The following is a 23,031-nucleotide window of genomic DNA, read 5'->3' as shown; positions in this document are numbered from 1 at the left end:
AGTCATTTCTTTTAGGAAACTAGTTTACACTTCAAACCCAACATATACTTAAATTGCACAAGAAATTACTTCTATGGCTTAATTTTTGTTTTGCATTTTCAGTAATTTGAGCTTTTTTCCTATTAAGGCTGTTAAAATCTAATTAATACCTAGCAACAGACATTTTAATATGCTCATGAATCAGTCAGAACAAATCCAAATGTAAGAAGGCTATAGAGGTATACACCAAGTTATTAATAGTATTTGCCACTGGGAACAAGATGAGGTGAGGGAATTTATTTTTCTTTCTTTGTATTGTTATAAAAATTATAGGGCTTCCCTGGTCGCGCAGTAGTTGAGAGTCCGCCTGCCGATGCAGGGGACGCGGGTTCGTGCCCCGGTCCGGGAAGATCCCACATGCCGCGGAGCAGCTGGGCCCGTGAGCCATGGCCGCTGAGCCTGCGCGTCCGGAGCCTGTGCTCCGCAACGGGAGAGGCCACAACAGTGAGAGGCCCGCGTACCGCAAAAAAAAAAAAAAAAAAAAAAAAAAAAAAATATATATATATATATATATATATATAAGTACCACATGATTATTAAGAAACATTAACACTACAGAAATATATGTGGGGAAAGACTCCACCTTAATCTTACCCACCCCAAATCTACTTCTTTTCCCTAGAAGTAAGCACTCTTATTTCATATGCATCCTACAAAAACATATTCTATACACTTACAACTTTTATACGAGGTATTTGATATTACAATGGCAATGACTATGCTTTTAGCTTTCTGAAAAGGAACAATACCAATGACAAAAGTCTAATACGTTTTATTTTCAGTTCTTCAGTATATATTAAATAGTAGTGCTTTTTTTCTTTGTTCCCCCATAAATATAACAAGTTACTCCCTGTATAATCCTGCTATTCTTTAGCCATCAGTACCATTCTTTGACTTTTGCCAATGTGCACTCGAGTGACAGTGGTATGAAAACAAAGCATTTGGATCAGAAAACAAGAGGATAAGTCAAACAGGAGAATGTGATTTTTGTTAATTGCTTACAGCTCTTACTATCATTATTAGCTAGTCTGTAGCTTTCATAGTTTAAATCTATTAAAACACTCAATAAAATTACCTTTTTATGTGATAATTTGGTAATATCTGAAATTATCTAAGACAAAAGTCTGCTGTATTGTAAACTGTATTTGTAAGTAAAAACAAAAGCAAAAACAAATCCAATTTTCCATAAAGAATGAAAGGTTCTCAAAAGATTATTATAATCTCAATATCATCTGAGTTTAGTGTCACTCATTTAATATAACACAAAGCTAAAACTACTTAAGATTAAAACCAAAATTTCAGTCCTTCTGGTTTTACTTTCAGCTACTGAGAAATCTAATATTTCACTCAATTCTCTACATATAAAGTAAAATAAACTGAAATACTTGGTAAAATAGTTTATAATTTAACTTACATTTATTATTTACCAGTCCTTCCTCAAGTTTCAAGCAGAAATCTGATTTTTGAGCCAAAATTCCAAGATTTACCACTTTAGACTTAAACAAAAACAAATACACATTATTCAAAAACCATAAATGTAACAAAAATTTATAGTTTATAATTAAAAGCTATCAGTAATTTACTCTATATCTGTAAAACTGGGTCTTCGTTAAAACTGCAAATGTAAAACACAAAATACGCACCCCATATACTTAGAATGTTCCCTCCAATTTGCTTCTTACCTGTTGAGGATCACTATTTTGTTCAGGTGCAGCATATCTGGGTACAAGGCCAGGAACTGTTGGAATAAAAAATGGTGCTGATTTGGGTACTTTCGGTGGTTCCTTTGGTTTATTCTTTTTCTAATTAAGAGAAAATGAGAAAAGGAAAAAAGACTAGTAAGTAATTAAGTATTTAATTCACACATAATTTTTAAAAAGTCCAAAAAGTAAAAAAAGGAATGAAACTTTTTCAGATTAGGATGCTAAAATAAAATCCCAACCAACCAAAACCACAGATATCCTTAAACTGGGATTCCCAGTGCAAACCTCCAGTATTCCTACTGATAAGGCAGAAGGAAAATGACAGGGTTCAGTAGAAGCTCTAAGGCAAAAACAGCACATTTTCCTGAAACATGAATATTTACGTGAAGAAGTAACAAGTAATTTTGAACTTCTTTTATACTGAAATATAACCTTTTCTGCAAAATGGGCTAGAAAGCAAAATTTACATAAATGCTCAACAGTTTTTCAGATATCTTTTCTCCAAAAGAAATTTGGAGCCAGAGTTAGACTCCACCATTAGAAGTAATTTGGTGAAAGTTTTTTGTGAAGCATGGCCTTCATTCTTCTATTTTGTTGGAATTTTAATTTTTCCTTAGTACTTTGTGCTTTTAAAAAGAATACTGTTGCTCATTTGTAAAATATTTCAAGTGTTAGCAAAATTCTATCATGAAAACCTCCCTTGGAATTCCCACTGACAGAATTCAGTTTTGGTGACTACATTGTTACAGATCACTATCTCAGGAGCATATGGTAAACTGCCTAATAAAGGAGTCGCACAATTTTGCCTTACACTATTCCTCTTCCATTCTTCAGGAACCCTGGGGAGGTGCTTTTTAAAAGAAAGCCAGGGATACTTGTGGCCTCCTCGAGGCACAGCATAAAAGAAAGTTGTTACATGAAAGCCAGGCAACAAAGCACTGCCACTAGCAATGAAAGCACAGCCCTTCTTTGTGATGGTACAAAGTGTAGTAAAAGTCACAGTTACTCTTCTAACTTGTTGTTCTTGAGTTAGAAGGCAGTCACTGAGTTGTAAATAAAAACAAAGGGCTTTGGAGAAGTTCCACAGGGCTCTGGAAATCACCTAATTTCATAAAGAAAACCTAAAGTAGAAAAGTTACCCACAGGACAAAAATAATTCTAACCTCTTTCATTCAGAAGGAAATAAAAATATTGGAGGTGTTAGCATATTTCTCTCATAAAGAGCATTCACTCAGGTTTCTGTATGTTTTTATGTAGAACAAACTATATCTGAGCAAGAAGCAGAGTGGCCGCCAAATTTAGCTCAATTAATTGGACATTACTCTAATTGCTCCCTTCACATCACCTACTTGTACTTTTTAATGTATTGCTTTTAAAGCTATTCCATAAAGCAGTCCCTTTACAGCGACAAACTAGACAAACTAATGGAGAGATTTCATAACTATGTGCCTGGACAACATACCTTTATGCTGATGCCCAATCTTTCAAAAAGTGAGCAAGTAAAAAGAAGCACTTTTAAATTCTGAGTCAAATTAACATGTGAAAACCTCTCTCTTTTCTTACCCAAGACACACACAACTTTTCTTATGCTAAGTTAGTTACAAAAATACTTACTGCACCTTGTCATAGTTATGTCAGTGTTCCTTACACTTTTTTTAATGCCAGCCCTTAATGTGACTTACTACACACATAACCTCTGGTGACTGTATGCATAAAACAATACTTACCCTAATTATCAGAGGACAGTCTCTGAAATTTTCTACTCTAGTCTATACCTTTCAATTGCTTTTGCTACTCACAAATAGGGGTCATGAAACATGCTTTTAAAAAATTAATTTTGGGCTTCCCTGGTGGCGCAGTGGTTGAGAATCCGCCTGCCGATGCAGGGGACACGGGTTCGTGCCCTGGTCCGGGAAGATCCCACATGCCGCGGAGCAACTAAGCCCGTGAGCCATGGCCGCTGAGCCTGTGCGTCCGGAGCCTGTGCTCCGCAACGGGAGAGGCCACAACAGTGAGAGGCCCGCATACCGCAAAAAAAAAAAAAAAAAAAATAATTTATGCCATAATTGTCCATTTTTAATGTAAAATTGTAAACTCCTCAAGGACAAAGGGCCTAAGTTTTTTTCCACTGCTGTCTCAGGACACTACCCAGTACCTAGTTCATATTAAATTATGTGCCTGAACCCAACAGCAAATCTCCTTATAGCTGACAGAGCAGGATGTAGTATGATAAAGGGTGACTGAAGCTTACTTTTAAAAAGACCAGTGAAAGTATTCTAATCCCCAAAATGTCTAGCAATAGAAACATCACACATTATGGCAATTTTTTTTTTTTATTTCATAAGTTAAAAAAGTAATTTATTAGGCTGGGCTTAAAACATCCAATTTCTAATAGCTCTGTAGTTGCAGGCTATACTTTTGGTATATCCAAAGGTCCTTGATTGCCCTCAAAGTTGATATATATATATAGAGAGAAAATCTTGCGATAATCATACTAGATAAAACAGCATTTAACCAAATGGTATTCTCTTTACTACCTTAGGCATCACCTGCTCCTCCTAAAGCCCTCAAAGTAAGGGAAGCTATTTCTACTAAAGAAAATACTTTTGGAGTGTGTCTTTAGGGGCCAGTATTAAGTGTACTTTAGTATTACCTTAATAACATCAAGATTAAGAAGATTTTTCCACCGGGATTCAGGAAGGAGTGACAGAGTCACCAGCTGCTCATTCAACTGTTCTGGGGAGTCATACTCTATCATTTCATCACTTGGTTCTATGGTTTCTTCTGATAATTCTACATCTTAAAACAAAAAATTTTCAGGTAAAACACATTAATGCTGAATGAGATTTTTATCATATAAAAGCAAATTAGTTCATTCTAAATCCATTAGTATTTCATAACATGTTCACTCAATATAGCCTTGTAAAATCTTTCTATTTATTTAGTTCATCTTCTTATTTTCTCATATTAACTACAGTTCCCATCACCAGACTCAAAACATTTCTCCACTGGTATACTATTTGATATCAATACCACATCAATTATATCTTTGCATAAATTCATGAAGTCATTCAAAATATTTCATATAAGCTAAAAAATACTTTGAATGAATGCATTAAATTTTGCCTTCAGTAGCAATATCCTGCACGTTAGGTTTATTATATTACACTTCAAAAAATACTTTACTATTTTGTGATTACCTTGGGTTTGACAAGTACCAGGAAGCATCACTACTGAAGGAACATAATCTGTGGGAAGTGGCCGTAATGAAACAACTGAATACAGGGAAATATTGGACCTGAGAAACAAAAACATAAGCAATATTGTAAAACTTATAAAAATATGTTCAGGGAAACTTCAATTACTGGTAATAATCTCCACAATCTTGAACATGGCTATAAATTCTGATCACTTGTAAGTTAAAAAAAGATCTCAAAAATAGAAAATATTAATTTGAAAATGCTGATTCATATCATAGATGTCATCACAAGAAAGGTGTGCATACACATTATTAATGGAGTCTTTATTTCTAATGTAGCACAAAAAACTATTGGGTTGGCCAAAAGGTTCATTCATTTTTTCCCCTAAGATGGCTCTAGTCGCACTTAGTTGTCTTCAACTTCATTCGAAACAATTTTGTTAGATAATATGTGACAGCTGTCATATCAGTGTGCATTTAAAAAAAGACAGCGAATTGGTGAATTTTTGTGTAGCCATTTTAATATTGAAAATGGAAGAAAAAAGCAACATTTTTGGCATATTATGCTTTATTGTTTCAAGAAAGGTAAAAATGCAACCAAAATGCAAAAATGATTTGTGCAGTGTATGGAGAAGGTGCCTTGACTGATAGAATGTGTCAAAAGTGGTTTGCGAAGTTCTGTGCTGGAGATTTCTTGCTGGATGATGCCCCACTGTCAGGTCGACCAGTTGAAGTTGATAGCGATCAAATAGAGACATTAATTGAGGACAATCAACGTTATACTAGGCAGGAGATAGCCAACATATTCAAAATGTCCAAATCAAGCGTTGAAAATCATTTGCACCAGCTTGGTTATGTTAATCGCTTTGATGTTTCTGTTACATGTAAGTTAAGCAAAAAAAACCTTGATCGTATTTCCACATGTGATTCTCTACTTAAACATTAATGAAAACGTTCTGTTTTTAAAGCAAATTGTGATGGGCAATGAAAAGTGGAACTGTACAATAATGTGGAATGGAAGAGATCATGGGGCAAGCGAAATGAACCACCAACAACTACACCAAAGGCCAGCCTTCATCCAAAGGTGACGTTGTATATACGGTGGGAATGGAAGGGAGTCCTCTATTATGAGCTCCTTCCAGGAAACCAAACAATTAATTACAACAAGTACTGCTCCCAGTTAGACCAACCGAAAGCAGCACTCGACGAAAAGCATCCAGAATCAGTCAACAGAAAACACATAATCTTCCATCAGGATAACGTAAGACTGCATTTGTTTCTCTGATGACCAGCAAAAACTGTTACAGCTTGGCTGAGAAGTTCTGATTCATCTGCCGTATTCACCAGACAATGCACCTTCGGATTTCCATTTATTTCGGTCTTTACAAAATTCTCTTAATGGAAAAAATTTCAATTCCTTGAAAGACTGAAAAGGCACCTGGAACAATTCTTTGCTCAAAAAGACAAAAAGCTTTGGGAAGGTGGAATTAGGAAGTTGCCTGAAAAATGGCAGAAGGTAGTGGAACAAAGGGTGAATGAATACATTGTTCAATAAAGTTCTTGGTAAAAAATGAAAAATGTGTCTTTTATTTTTACTTAAAAACTGAAGGCACTTTTTGGCCAACCCAATATTTATTTGAGAGATCAGTAATGGATAATACTTTTATAAGGTAACATAACATCCATATATTTATATTGCTTTGACAAATGGCAACCTTCATATAAGGAAATTATAAATGAAGTAAAGATGGACTGAGAGAATTAAGTCAGAGAGAGAATATGCTGATCGGATTCTTGGGGGGTTGCTGAACAGTCACGGATTTCTCCTTTCTAGAATGGTCCTCTAAGTGCTATACCTGACCCTGCACCATGGCCTTGGATGACTAATCAAGATGTGGATACCTGTCCCAAAGTGGGCTAATCAGATTCTGTCTCCTAAACATAATGAATCTGGAATGGAAAATAAAAACTGGAAATATCAGATTCTTAGTTAATAGCTGTACTATATGCTCTTATTGCTGAGGTACCACAGCTACCATTCTTCTCTTGATTGTTCAAGCCTCAAAGATTCCAGGAGATACTCCATTTTGCTTACTAAGATGGTCAGAATCTATTTCTATTATATAGTGAATTTACTTTCATATCCTAAAAAGCCAATTAGAAAATCTTGTAATTAGAAAAGGAATTCATTTTTTCCTCTTCCTTAATAAGAGTTAAAAGAATTAGGCATCTAAACTCAGAAAAGAAACAAAAAATTTTGTAGACCCAGATAATGGATAATTTATTTTGAACTCTTCTGTGTTCATCACCATTGGAAGACCACCATAAAGATCTGTACATGGCTATGAAAAGTTATGCAACTAAAATGAATCGTAGAAAGCATTTTGCCCACACTTATTCCTTATTTTATAGATAAAGGAGTCTGAAGTTGAGAAGTGACTAGCCAAGGTCATAAAGGGGTATTGAGGCAATGGCAGGAAGACCAGCCTGGCTGGGGATATCCCTTTTCTAAGATTTTTTTTAAAACTTATCCTTTCTGCAAATAAAAGCCAAACAGTATAACAGATAAAAATCAATCATGTGGTTTAGAGTACACACTTGAGCAAAGCTATCTAAATTATCAAGCAGATGTTGACTTACTCATACACTTATGGTGAACTATGTGACATTTCCATTTTATAAGTTAAAAAAAAAAACCTAAAGGGCAATGTTAGCAACTATGATTGTCTGACAATATCATCTTCCTTTTCCTTCTTACCCCAAAGAGAACTTACCATAGATAAATTCCAAGGTGGTCTACATGGGAAGTGGCCAGAAAGTCTCCAGTAGGGGACATAGTAACATTAAGAGGAGCTGAGTCCAACAAAAAGCTGTCTATAAGGCTATAAAAAGAATCAAGGTGTTAAAATATTTGAACTCTACTGAAAAGGATATAATTCACAAAATACATTTTTGCTAAAAAAACAAAGGGTAAGAGATGCAGAAATTTATTTTTTTAAAACACCAACACCAGAAAGTCATCACTAACAAAGAGCTTTGTTAACTAAGTTACTATGTGAAAATAATCTCCTTAATGAGAAAGATCCAGAGCAGAGCACTAAATAGACCAATTAACTGGAAAAAGAGTTTCAACAACAGGGAGAATACAGGAGGAAATGCTGTTTTTCTGGAATGCCATTTTGGTAGACTTGGAAACAATTCTAAAGATGTCACACATTTAAAATAGATTATCAGTACTCTCCTGTATTTGTTATTTCAATGAAAGTAATAAAAGGTGTAGGCAATAGAAGAAAGTAATAAAATCGTTATAAATAATAAGAGAATGGTAGTGGAAAAAAATTTGAGCAATTCTCTTTTTCAAATTGGTAACCATGCTATATATGAAACATGAAAATTCAGTCTATAGAGCATAATCATAAAGCAGCTTATGGAAACTAGTCTCACCGCTTCAAAAAGCTGTGAGCAGGGGTTGAAACTGGGGAAAAGGGAGCCATCACATTCAAGAAGACGACTCAGAATAGGCTTCTCAGAAAACAGTGTGTGAGATGAGTCTTACAAATGGACAGGAATTCAATGGATGTTGATGGTAAAGAAAGCATCTTCTGGGTGAGGGAAATGTGGAGGGCAAGGTGAGGGAAAACAGTGTCTAGTGAGGAGTGCAGTTTCGTCTTGAATACCAAACATCTGAGTTTGTTTTTTTCTTTTAATAAATGGGAAGTCACCACAGGCTTTTGAGCAGATAGTGCTGTAATCTTCACTTTCATAAGAAAATCTGCTAGCAGAATGTAGAATATATCTGAATAGAAAGAACAGTGAGATTATGGTAGTAGTCACCTAACAAGCAGTGAAGATTTGAACTAGGATGGTGGAAGCAGGAAGTTTAATGAGGTGAATTTAAGGAGCAAAAGAAGGGCCTAACACATTGGCATCTTGCAGAAGAGGCTTCTTAGGCTGGCTAAGAGTGTGAATACCTTGTATATTTCAAGAGGAGTATACTGGTTTTAATCAGGGCTGTTTTAAAAACTACTTCACTCACTGAAGCCAATATATTTTAAAAACTACTTTACTCACTGAAGCCAATACATTATCCATGAGAAGACATGGCAAGATGACTGAAGCTCAGAATCTATATTAAATAAACCAAATTATTTCAAGAAAGCAAATGACAGGAGTTAACACTTTTTTTAGTGCTCCATGCTAGGAAGTATCCTGAGCACTTGTGCCTAATTTAATCCTCACAACCTTATGAGGCAGATCTGTCCTAACTATACACATTAGAAAAATGAGGCCCAGTAAGATTTAAAAACTTGCTCAAGGTAGAAAGTAACTGAGCCATATCTGTCACCAAGCAGTCTGCACACTTAATCACTATAAGCTCAGTAAAACCATTACCGAAACTAAAGGTACAACAGTTTGATAGCACACACACCCAAAAGATGCCTACACTGGTGATTCATGAAGCACACTCTGAGCAACTCAAAGTGAAGACTTTCCAATGGAAGCATTAAATGACTTATCCATGATAAAATTTCTCTCAATGTGTTCACAGAGTGATTAACAATGTGAACCTTAACTAATGAATGCAAGGTAGTAGGACAAGACTAAAATTAGGAGCACTACAAACAAACCAAAGTGTGCTCAGGACAATGACTGATGTTTAATTTTCACTTATGGGGAAAAAAGGTGAGTAATAATCTGATTTCTGCTCAACCCTTCTTTGGAAACTCACAAGAACAGCTGCTCTTGGGGATCAAAGGAATTGGGGAGACGGACGTTTGCTACACACTTATTATATACCAGAGACTGTAAAATTATTTGTTAATTCATTTAATGCAAACAACCCAGAGCAAAAACTTTATCTCCATGTATACTGATGATTAAACCGAAACTCAGCAATTTCAGATCTTACTATTTCTTCTTTGTCTTAATATTTGTTCACTACAAGTGTAAGTGTGTGAGGGGTGAAACTCCCTAACATGTTCAGAATCTATCTGTTAAAAAGAGAAATCTACTGCTTGAGCAAATTTTACTTGATACTATAATTGCCTTGGCAAATTCATTGTGCAATGTGACTTCCACAGCTGTTGTGTGTGGGTAGGCTGGCCTTCCATTATGTAAAAGCATCAAACTGAGGAAGGTGGTTTCCACATCCACTGCATATTTTACATGGCCAAATTAGTTCATAAAGCTTAAGTCTACAGGCTTAATCCCAGACCTAACTACCATATAGTCTCCTGCTAATCTTACAAGATGAAGTCTCAGGTAAATTATGTTTTTTGAGAGAAAAACTGAAAAAAAATTCCCATTTTAAGGGATCAGATTTTCAAGTACAGAGCTCCTCATAAACAGGTAACATTAACCCACTTCTGATTACATTCTAAACAAATGCAGAGAATGTCTAGATGTTCAATCTCCAAAGTGATGGAATCACCTTACAAAGGAAACTTTAATGAATAGAATAAAGGGATAGTTTTGCCTCAGTGAGAAATACAAAACAATGTTCTACTGCAATTATTCTCATGTAATGCTCCTCAAAAAGCAAGGTCAGGGGGATGAGACAGAAAAAAAAATGCAAAATTCTATTAAAACTATTTAATTTTATGTTTTTCTCACCCCCAAAAGAGTTCAACCTAAACTTCTAAGAGATTAAAAGCAACCAGAAATTACAGGTGGTAGTGGTAGGGGATGATAGATAATTTCAGGGATAAAAAAATTTCAACTCTGGGGACTTCCCTGGTAGTGCAGTGGTTAAGAATCTGCCTGCCAATGCAGGGGACACGGGTTTCAATCCCTGGTCCGGGAAGATCCCACATGCCACAGAGCAACTAAGCCCATTTACCACAACTGCTAAGCCTGTGCTAAAGCTGTATTTTATCAAAATAAAATAATAAATAAATAAATAAATTTTTAAAAAAAGAAATTAAAAAAAAATTTCAACTCTGCTTATCTGAGAATCCTACAAACACAAGAAAATGTTCAGCACTTAAACAAAAAAACCTTTACAGTAAACAGTTCAGTACCTATGCAATTTCTTTTAATAATTTATTTTTTTGGCTGCATTGGGTCTTCATTGCTGCATGCAGGCTTTCTCTAGCTGCGGCAAGCAGGGGCTACTCTTTGTTGCGGTGCGTGGACTTCTCGTTGCTGTGGCTTCTCTTGTTGTGGAGCATGGGCTCTAGGCACACGGGCTTCAGTAGCTGTGGGGCGTGAGCCAGTAGTTGTGGCTCATGGGCTCCACAGCACAGGCTCAGCAGTTGTGGTGCATGGGCTTAGCTGCTCCGCGGCACATGGGATCTTCCTGGACCAGGGTTCGAACCCGTGTCCCCTGCATTGACAGGTGGACCCTTAATCACTGCGCCACCAAGGAAGTCCCTGCAATTTGTTTTAGATAGGCACAATTCCAGATGGATACATCTGTATGTTACCACACACACCAAAGGTGTACTCATACGTATCACTTTTTAGCCTTCATAATGAGTATATTCATTCTTTACATATTTAACATGTTATGTAAATGATAAAACTGCTTCCTGAAGAAAAAACTAGGACTCTCCAAAGGCTGCCAGACTAATTATGTTTTAAAAAAATGGGGGAAATAAAAAAACCCAACAGAGGACTTCCCTGGTGGTCCAGTGCACAAGACACTGCGCTCCCAATGCAGGGGGCCTGGGTTCGATCCCTGGTTGGGGAACTAGATACTGCATGCATGCTACTAAGAGTCCGCGTGCTGCAACTAAGAAGTCCACATGCCTCAGTGAAGATCCTGTGTGCCGCAACTATGACCCAGCACAGCCAAAATATAAAAAAATAAATATTAAAATGAAACAAAAACAAAAAAACCCAACAGTTACCTATGGTTGTATGATGAAATACTGATCCTTACTTCCTTACTATCTTCTACATCAAGAAAACCAAATCATCCTTAGAACATACGACACAACCCAAGCAAGGCTGATATCACAACTATTGGAAAAAGTCTTTCCCCTATGCTTATTACGGCAAAATCTCATTAACAAACTATGTCACCTTGGGCAAATCACTTAACTTTTCTCTGAGCCTCCATTTCCTCATTTGTTAAAGAGGACTAAAAAACAGTACCTATACCTAATAGGATATGAGAAAAGATGAAAAATAAAAGCATATAAAGTGCCTAGCAGCTCATGGTAAATGTTAGCTTGGCTGCAGTTAGGCAGCAGCAGTTGTATGATACTGCTTTTCAACCTTTCTCATTTGCTCCACTTCAAATCTTAACCAAAAAAGTTTTTTCTTTACTAAAAATATACTTTGGTCCAATTATTATATTTCTTTTAACAATCCCTATGTGACTCACTTCTTGCTCTGGTGTTTCTCCCAGCTTAATGCCTCTGTATTCACTTAAAATCGCCTGTGTTCACCGAAAAATAAGATACCAGAGTTGAAAATCTATCAGATTTAAATCTGTTCATCTTTTTACTAAAATAAGAAATTCAGCAAAAAAGGCTAATGCTGAGTCAAAGACTGGTGGCTTTGAATGCTACTTTCAGATCCTAATTCTTCCATTCCAAAAAAACCTTACCACTTAAAAAAAATATTTTGCCAATGTAGTACTACTGAACCTGTCTCTCCCATCTAACATGAACTTTCCTAAAAAGGAAAATGAAAAGGGCATTGTGTCAACTCTATTTTCTGTACAACTTTCCTACTGTAAAGTAATGCAAATTATAATGTTCACTTTTAGATAGAAGCAAAAGTCTAAGAAGCAAAAGACTTATCAATATTTCTAATGGTATCTTTAGAAAAAAGTGTTTTTTTTTTTTTTAATTAAGAAAGTAACAACTTGAGGTGAACGTTTTGAAGCTGAAGGACACAGGCAACTAATTTTATTTTGCTTTACTGTATTTTAAGTACAAAAGAGACACACCTGTGGACCAAATTCCCTAGTTATTAGAGTTGGACCCATTAGTGACACTCTTGCTGTGCATATTTCCAAATCCAGTATGTATGCTGTATAGACAGCTCTGCCTCATTCCTTTATCAAACTTAAAGGGAAATAAGTATATCAGGGTTTTTCCTTTCCAAAGGTCAAACTGCTTTCAGGTATGAGCTTATCTAATTCCTGAGAAAGAAGAGGAGTTGAATTGGACAAAACTTAGTTTAGGAATATTTCAAGAGATTGAAAAGTACTAGCTTCTTCTCATCTTTCTTATGTATCTCTTTCCTTATGGTATGTTCCTTTTCCCATCACTCCTTTCAAACTCAATCTAAGCAATTCTATGTTAAGTGATAAGATTTCAAATTGTATCTATATTCCTACATAATTTTTAACAACAAAGTACTCTCTCTCTCAAATTATTTAACAGATTTAATGTTTTTTCTTCATATGCTGTTTTAGTAGCAAGTTTCAATCTATGACAGATTTCTGAACACTGTTGGGTTTTACCCAAATCTGAAGACACACATTTTCATTACTTTAAGGTACCTAAATGTCTTTTTTCAAGAATTATGTTAGAGACAGAAAATATATAATATACACAAAGCAAAGTGTTTTGATCTCTTAACTAAATTCAGTATCAACAACAACAAAAACAAAAAAATACTCAAAATAAAAGTTTGTAGTCCTAAAGTATGATCTCTACTTTGGAGTATCAAAAAGGCCAAATGTGCTTTCTTAAGGTTTATGCAACTCACTTCTATATCTCAATTTTGTAGGAATAGAGAACCTAAGAGATTGGATTTTCCTATTATCTTTTATGGCACTAATCTCTGCTGTTTGAGATAAAAAACACTCCAAGGATAAAATATAGTCAGGTTAGAAAAATCCCCCAATATATTCACATTCAAAAAGTACATAATCCATTAACAACAGGTAAAAGTCACATGTAATGACAATGACTGATAAAAACCTCTGATAAGGTTAGAGATTTAAAAACTCACCACCCAGATGGAAGGTCCCAAGTTCTAATAGAGCAATCCATTGAAGCACTTATTAACCAACGACCATCAGGACTGAAAGCCTTTAAATTAAAAAAAAAAAAAAAAAAAAAAGCATATATAAATATATGTGTATGTGTATATGTATGCATTTCTGTATGTATGTTTATGTCTGTATATTTAACAGCTTAAAGAATACAAGAAATGAAAAGATAATGCATGCTTCATTAAAAAATGTTCGAAGTATAAAATTTACATCTTGTTACATAAAATACCATCTTATATACCATTGATTTGGATACAGCTAAGGACTAAGCTTTTACATGAATTATAAAGTTTTAAAAATGAACAGTTTCACCCAATTTTCAATTTCTACTCCATAATCTCCTATATTTATAGACAGTTAACAAACTGTTTGACTACTAATTGTTTTTAACATAAAATTGCTGTTCTGAGAACATTCTATTAGAAATATTTTGTGAGAAATCTGTGAAAGCAACAAAAGCTACATTTCCTTGAAAAGCATCTATATATTAGAATGGCTTTCTAAGAATGATTTTGAAGAACGCAAATTCTCTTAATATAGTGAAGTTACTAAAGAAGTCCTTCTGCTTGTACTTATAGATTCAGTTAAAAGTCTTTTCTTCCTTAATGATGTTTTATTTCCCAAGTATAAATTAAAACCACAATAATCAGATTTTCAAAATAAATTTGAATAATAAACTACTTATGCCACCATGAAGAAGTTATATCTTCTCTGTAGATAAAAATGGAAAAATAATAGCTCTCTACCTACAGCACATGAACTTTAAACCAAGTCAAATGTAAAAGAAGACCCAAAAGGAAAAACTTTTAAGGTTTATAATGGTAGTAGATTGTTCATCCAGGAGTGTAAACACACCATAGGGATTATGCCCAACCATATTAGCAAATAATAGTGGGATAAGTGAACTCCAACTTGGTCATGGGGCTGCGATGATACTATGGAAACTCAAACCTTAAGGTGCAGAGAACTCAATTTACAGGATAGTGCAGATAATAAAGTATGGGAAAATAACTTTGATAGGTGAAGTCATGTTATAAATGCTCATAGATTTAATGGAACAGGAGTAATTTGTTATTGACTAGGGGAAACTCCACACGTATAACTTGAAAATAAAGTTTGAAAAGGAAAGAAATAGGAAGAGCAAGATGGCATTGACAGATGTTTTCAAAAATGCAATTTCATCAAAATTACTCCACTCCCACCCCCATTTCTATAGATGCTGTCACAACAAATTCTGTTGATGGGTAGTTCTGCCAATCTCTTATCTGCAGAATAACACAATTTCCTGACCATTAACCCCTGACCCCTGATTTTTAAGGAAATGGGGGTAAACATTGCAAATTCAGATTTTTGGTGTAAGAAGTGATAAGTAAAAGTAGCTGTTGCGAGCGTCACTATGTAGGATTTTATTTTATTTTATTTTTTCTGTTTCAAGTAAATAAAGGTATCTGCAATTGATGCAAAGTCTTCAACTTACACTTTTTAAACTAGAGTACTTATTACCATATTTCTCACTATAACAACATAATAGTAAGCTAAAACACATTTTTATTAATTAAACTCTTTTGAAGTTAAGGTAAACTGCAGAAATAACACTAAACTAGAATGAACCAAAAATCAGATATTCTAGGTCTCCTATTAATTCATTATGAATGTAGAAAAACAGAAATGAGTTCTCTCAGCTTAGTTTAATATTAAGTCAAAAACAATACTTATGTTTCAATGATTCACTCTCCAAAGTATATTCTGGCCTTGTTTAAAGAGAAAAAAATGAACTCTGGGATTTATACTTTAATGGCATTAACTTCCTGAGAAATATTAAACTTCTATTAATTCTAAATTTTCCTTAAAAATCTCTTTTTTGAAAATTAGTCTCCTAATTATTTATTTTGAACATCTCCTCATATGAGTTTAACGTTATTAAAAAGATGTTTCAATCATCTGAACTTTTTAAACCTAAACAGAAATAGAAATGAATCAAGTTTTATTTAAACATCTAAAGTTTGTTTTACCATGTCATTTATTTGGCCTTGGTGTCCAGAGAACTCTCTGACAGTCTTCCTAGTTTCTATGTCCAAAACTCTAATGGAGAAGTCATCCAAGGCAAGTCCCAGAATGCCACTAGCAAGATAAATGCAACAGTTTTAATGAACAAACAAACAAACAAAAACCCTCGAACTAAAATCTCACATTCATTTAAATTTTGTTAATCAAGTATACCTTTGGGGGAAATTAAGCAAAATGCTGTTCTTTTATATGAAAAGTCTGGTTTTTCCCAATTGGTAAATTACCTATAGTTGACCACTTTACATGAGGGTTAGGGGGCCACCCCTCTGCAGAAAAAAATCTGCATATAACTTTACAGCTGGGGGACTTCCCTGGTGGCACAGTAAGAATCTGCCTGCCAATGCAGGGGACATGGGTTCGATCCCTGGTCTGGGAATATCCCACATGCCACGGAGCAACTAAGCCCGTGCACCACTACTACTGAGCCTGCACTCTAGAGCCCTCGAGCCACAACTACTGATGCCCACGCGTCTAGAGCCCATGCTCCGCAACAAAAGAAGCCACTGCAATGAGAAGCCCATGCACTGTGACAAAGAGTAGCCCCAGCTCGCCGCAACTAAAAAAAGCCTGTGTGCAGCAACAAAGACCCAATGCAGTCAAAACTAAATGTTTTTTAAAAAGATGATATTAACTTTACAGTTGGCCCTCCAATGCCCATGGTTCTGCATCTGTGGACTCAACCAACAGTGGATCATGTAGTGCTACAGTGAGTATTTAGTGAAAGAAAGTTGTGTATAAGTGCACCTGCACAGTTCAAACCTGTGTTGTTCAAAGGTCTACTGTACTTAAATAAAGGACTAAAAACATCAAGAAGAAAGTCCATTATCATTAAAAGAAAAACTTTACCTGTCTCTATGTAGCAGCATCATATTTGGAGATGAATCAAGGCTCACAGAATGAATTAAAACTTTGTTTTTAAAGTTCCAGAACTTGAGTACTCCTTCACTACCAGTTGTAATTGTCAACTGGTTTAATCCATCCACTGCAACACCTCTAACAGTTCCTTTATGGGCTTTAAAGCATATGTTAAAAGAAAAAAGAAATAAGAATTGCAACTGACTCTCTGAACACTACACAAACAGTGATTCCTTTATTTAAATATCTAAGTTCCCACTATTTAACGCCCCTAAAATCTTTAAATTAATATGGATTTTAGGGAGCAGAGAGATTATTATACCACTTGAGTAATAACAAAATCCATCAGGTTGATGCCATGAAGGTTTCAAAAAATAGTTAAGATTTTCTGCTTGATGCAAGGAGAAGAAAGAAAGAACCTTTAATTTCTATAATATCCACTTTCCCCTAATACAACTATGACTTCATTCTCTTTATTTCAACATGGTGTTTCAAATAGATATAATGGTAGTATCTGCCACATACGGCTGATGATAACCCATATACAACTTTAGCAAAATGACTAGCACTCAAGAATTTAATAAATGCCAGTGACATTTATTAGCCTTTTATCTATCTATATTACTTTTTTTAAAAAATAAGAAAAATAAAAATAAATTCAATACCTTGATTCTTGCCAAAACTTCCTCGGTGTATACCCGATTGCATGTTATATACATCTACAGTTCCTGATGAGAGACCAATCACGGCAAAGTTTCCGCAAGAAGTTATATCCGCTGCCTTAAGGGAAAAAAAATTAACACAAATGACACAGAAAATAGCTAACATTTTTATTGTACTTTATGGTTTCCAAATTATTTTTTTAATCTACTAATTATCTCATGTTTAAAAAATGAATGATAAATGAATTGCTTCGTTAATTTTCTTAAACATAATATAAATTATATTTGGGTGTATTAGAAATATCTGTTTGATTCTATCTATATTCTCTAAGAAGTATAGAGTAATCCACACTTCCAAGACAGCAAAACATAACCAAATTTAACTCAATTGAAATTTACTCAGGAGAATGGTATATCAACTGGTCTTCAATTTTTAATTTATTCACAACGGTACTAAAGTCAAAGCATTCCATTGCCTAATTTCTCATTACCTTACTTTTGTAATTGCTTTTTTTTTTTTTTTTTTTTTGTGGTACGCGGGCCTCTCACTGTTGTGGCCTCTCCCGTTGCGGAGCACAGGCTGCGGATGCGCAGCCTCAGCGGCCATGGCTAACAGGCCTAGCCGCTCCGCGGCATGTGGGATCTTCCCAGACTGGGGCACGAATCCATGTCCCCTGCATCGGCAGGCGGATTCTCAACCACTGCGCCACCAGGGAAGCCCTGTAATTGCTTTTATAGCGGATATAAAACTGGAACCATATCAGTTGGGATGTCCAATGAAAAAGCCCCAAATACTTTAATTACAACGTATTAGGAAGGAAATACATGAGATACTGCATGGAAAACATTTAGTTTATAAGCAGTTTCTGTAAAATAAATTCATATTTTAATACTTAAAGTAGCAATATTATATTAAAAAGATGTCTTTTTTTTCTGTTAAAAACATGAGACTGGCTATGTGGTGGGTCATGCCCAGAGAAATCCTTCATTGCCACTGTGCATCAGTCAGATGTCACCCACCCAACAGTTAATTCAAAAGACTGTTGAATTTATGCCTAACGAAACAGATGACTTCTAAGACCTAAAATAAAATATTCAACAGAGGATATTTAACTGTGCAAAGCAGCGTAAGATTGATACACCACTGAGTCAAGATATATTTACACAGCATCCACAGAAGTATGCTCCACTTACACCTATATTTTTCTAGACAATTATAGCTTATTACTTTAAAAAAGTTTTAGATAGGAAATTATGGACTAACCTTATAAAGCATTCTATCTTCCCAAATAGAACACTAACATAAATTTACCTATTTTGAACAACTCATAAATGTTTATGCTATGTTATATATTTATGCTCTCAGGAACTAATAAAGATACTAGGCTATAACCTACAAGTAATGGCCCCTGATGGCCCTGCTATACAGTAGTCCCCCTTATCTGCAGAGAATATGTTCCAAGACCCCCAGTGGATGCCTGAAACAGTGGATAGCACCAAACCCTATATATACTATGTTTTTTCCTGTACTAATGGGTAGGTAGTGTATAGAGCATGGACACGTTAGATAAAAAGATGATTCACGACAGAGAGGGACAGTGCTACTCAGATGGCATGCAATTTAAAATTTATGAATTGTGTACTTCTGGAATTTTCTATTTAATATTTTCAGATCAAAGTTGACTGCAGATAACTGAAATCATGGAAAGTGATACCATGGATAAGGGGGGACTGCTGTACTTTCTGGAACTTGCATTTATTTTAATAGAATGTATTGTTGTTAATGGGACTGCTTCTGGAAGTCTCCTTTTGTTTATTTATTTATTCATTCTATCCTATTGTTGAAGACAGCACAAGCAAAGCAAAAATGAATAAGCTAAGAAGGTTACCTCTGATTGACAAATTGTACTCTAGTACCTGCGTTCTCTGATAAACACTTACTGGTTTGCTACTTATTGGCTACTGGCTTTGCTCCAGATAGCTGACTCCAACCCAGCACCAGTTAAGTATCATTGTGTGTGTGTGTGTGTCTGTGACACACACACAAAAAATGTTCTATGAGTGATCATTATAGGCTATGAGTTAAGAACATAGGTTCTAGAAGGAGTGGTCCTAGGTTCAAATCCCAGCTCTTCCATTTACTAGTTTTACTGATCTCAGGCATATTACTAATTACAGTAAGCCTCAGCCTCAGTTTTACTGCCTATAAAAAGAGGCTAACAATACTCCATATCATAGGACTGTTATGAAAATAATATAAAATAATATTGATATGTGCTAGGCAGAGCCTAGAACAAGGTAAGCACACAAAAAATGTTAGCTGTAATTATTATTACCACTACTATTACAATAGCTACTCAAAACTTTGCAGGTAAACTTAAGGAAGTTTAAGATAGACTCTCTATGGCTTAGAGATAAAAGCTTAAGAGTGGATTTTTGTACTATGGAGAACAGAGCATACATCTGGCAAAAAAAATTTGTACAAAATAGGATCGAATGTGGTTATACTTTAAATATGCATTTTCAAAAGCAGAGGCATCTAACAAACTAATAGAGCTGATAGATAAGTTCAGCAAGGCTGTAAGATATAAGATCAATGTGCAAAAATCAATATTTCCATACATTACCAATGAACAATCCAAAATGAAATTAAGGAAAGAATTTTATTTATAACAGTACTGAAAAGAATACAATTCTAGGAAAAATTACCCAAAGAAGTATGAGGCTTGTATACTGACAACTACAAAACACTGCTAACAGAAATTAAAAGTCTAATTAAGTGGAAAGACATCCCATGTTTATGGATCAGAAGTAATATTACGATGGTTAACACTCCTCAAACTGAGGTGTGGAATCAACAAGATCCCTATCAAAATCCTAACTGCCTTCTTTGCAAAAATTGACAAGCTGATCCTAAAATTCATATGGAAATGCAATAGACCAGAATAGCCAAAGCAATCTTGAAAAAAGAAGAACTTGGAAGATTCAATCATCCTGATTTCAAAAAACTTACTAGAAAGGTACCATAATCAAGACAGTGTGGTACTGGCATAAAAATAGACATACAGAACAATTAAAGAAAACTGAGAATCCAGAAAAAAGCCCTCACATTCATGTCAAACTATTTTTGGCAAGGGTACCCAGGCCATTCAATGGGGAAAGAACAGTGTTTTGGGCAAATGATGCTGACATAACTAGATATCCAAATGTAAAGAATGAACTTGGATGCCTACATGATATCATACACAAAAATTAACTCGAAAAGGATTACAGATCTAAATTTAAGAGCTAACATTATGAAACTCTCAGATGAAATCACAGGAGTAAATTTTTCATGGCCTTGAGTTAGGCAATATTTTTCAAAAAACCACAAGAAAAAAAAAAAAGGTTGGACTTCAAAATTAAAACCCCTTACGCTGAAATGTCACCAACACGAAAAGGAAATGACACCCCACAGAATGGGAGAAAATATTTGTAAATGACATATGTGATAAGGGACCTGTATCCAGAATATATAAGGAGCTATTTCAACTCAAGAGGAAAATGATAAATAACCCCATGAAACAATGGCAAAGAATTTGAATAGATATTTCTCCAAAGATGTAGAAATGACCAATAAGCACATGAAAAGATGCTCAACATGGTTAAGTCATTGGGGAAATGCAAATCAGAAACCACAGTAATATACTACTTCATACACACTAGGACAGCAATTATCAAAAGAACAGATAAGCACAAGTGTTGGCTAGGACATACAGAAATTGGAACCTTTATACATTGCTGATGGGAATATAAACTTGTGCAGCCACTTTGGAAAACAGGTTGGCAGTTCCTCAAAAACGTTAGAGTTACATTATGACCTAACAATTCCACTCCTAGATATAAATGTAGAGAAACAAAAACATATGTCCACACAAAAACTTGTGCACTGATGTCCACAGAAGCATTATTTACAATAGTCAAAAACTAGAAACAACACAAATGTCCATCAACTATCAATGGCTAAACAAAATTTCAAGTTGAAAATGAAATATTATTCAGCAGTAAAAGGAATAAAGTATTGATACATGCTATAACATGGATGAACCTTAAAAACATTAACCTTAAAAATGCTAACTGGAGGGTGGGAGAGAGGGTGAGGCAAGAGGGAGGAGATGTGGGAGCATGTGTGTATGTATAACTGATTTAGTTTGTTGTAGAGGGAAAACTAACACACTATTGTAAAACAATTATACTCCAATAAAGATGTTAAAAAAAAAAAAAAATGCTAACTGAAAGAAGCCAGTCACAGAGACCATATATTGTATGATTCTATCTGTGAAATGCCCAGAATAGGCAAATCTATAGATAGAAAGTAGGTTGTGGTTGCCTAGGTTGGGGAGATGGCGAAGGGGAAAAGTGAGAGGATGGGGCTTATTGCTAGTGGGTACAGGGTTTCTTTCTGAGGTGATGAGAATGCTCTAAAATTAGATTGATTAGATTTTGGTGATAACTGCACAACTCTATGAATACACTAAAACCCATTAAATTATACACTTTAAATGAGTGAATATGATAGTATGTGAATTATATATCAGTAAAACTTTTTTTGAAAAAGCAGAGGCAACAATTCTGCAAACCAAATTTGACATCATTTCTTTATACCTTAAAACCTGAACCCAACAGAAGACACATATTATTATCAAAAGAAAACAAAATAAAATTTTAATAGAGGAGTAAGAAGTTATGTTACAGTGGCATTTAAAAACCATATTTAAAAAAGGCTTAGACAGTACTCAATCAGACAACTATAAGAAATGAAGGATTTAAATAACTTCTACATCTTTAACTCATTAAAGATTTAGCTGAATCTTACTCCTACATTGAAAGAAAGAAAAGGAAGGAAGAAACCTTAAGATTCACATTCACTGAATGTAGTACTATATACTCAACATAATTCAGGTATGAAAGTATATTGATAAATGCTGAAATCCCCCTCAAAGTGTATCCTGAGTAATCCTATATTAATCAGAAAATTAAAATAACCAATATACAACATCTAATTAAGCAAAACTTAAAATAATTCTCTCCAAGCTGGAAAACTTAACACTATTAGGGAAAAATTTCAAAATGTTAAACTATGTTCTTTGTTCTTTCAATGAATATTATCATTAACAAACTTGAATATAAGATAAACACAAGACAGTTTTACAGGAGAAAATGCCCTTAAAAACAAGTTCACTTACTGTTGCAGTTATGTCATCTTTCTTCAGCTCTTTTGGCTTGAGAAAGTAAGCACCTATTGTAGATCTTTGATAGTTCCAGGTTGAGCAAGATAGCTTACCTTGATGGCAAGCAATGATACCATCCCAGTCACTTTCACGAGCTTCCTCTAAAACATAATTAAAATCATAAAATCAAATTGCTTTTCATTTCCTCACTCATTCATTTACGTATTTTATTTATTAAGCATTTAATATTCTATGTTGTAATTAGGCACTAGGGACAGGATGGTAAACAGGTAATTCCTGAGAGCAATGAGCTTCCAATCTAACAAGAGATTCTGATTAG

General features: G+C 34.8%; 1 protein-coding gene across 2 annotated transcripts in view; it reads right to left on the bottom strand.

Moving 5' to 3' along the window:
• WDR36 (WD repeat domain 36) overlaps positions 1–23,031 on the bottom strand; it is a 42,359-nt gene that overhangs the window by 5,348 nt on the left and 13,980 nt on the right. For both annotated transcript variants that reach the window (XM_059060435.2, XM_067031432.1), the window contains 10 exons: positions 22,707–22,852; positions 17,485–17,599; positions 16,811–16,976; positions 15,910–16,018; positions 13,855–13,934; positions 7,716–7,823; positions 4,943–5,040; positions 4,396–4,541; positions 1,722–1,841; positions 1,454–1,535 (listed from right to left, as the gene is read on the bottom strand). In XM_059060435.2, the coding sequence (XP_058916418.1) occupies positions 1,454–1,535; positions 1,722–1,841; positions 4,396–4,541; positions 4,943–5,040; positions 7,716–7,823; positions 13,855–13,934; positions 15,910–16,018; positions 16,811–16,976; positions 17,485–17,599; positions 22,707–22,852 (1,170 nt within the window). The remainder of the gene's footprint in view (positions 1–1,453; positions 1,536–1,721; positions 1,842–4,395; positions 4,542–4,942; positions 5,041–7,715; positions 7,824–13,854; positions 13,935–15,909; positions 16,019–16,810; positions 16,977–17,484; positions 17,600–22,706; positions 22,853–23,031) is intronic.

Source organism: Kogia breviceps, chromosome 4, assembly GCF_026419965.1.
Source record: "Kogia breviceps isolate mKogBre1 chromosome 4, mKogBre1 haplotype 1, whole genome shotgun sequence".
NCBI classification, from domain to species: domain Eukaryota; kingdom Metazoa; phylum Chordata; class Mammalia; order Artiodactyla; family Physeteridae; genus Kogia; species Kogia breviceps.
Note: the sequence above shows the minus strand (reverse complement) of the source record. Positions and strands in the feature narration are given on the sequence as shown.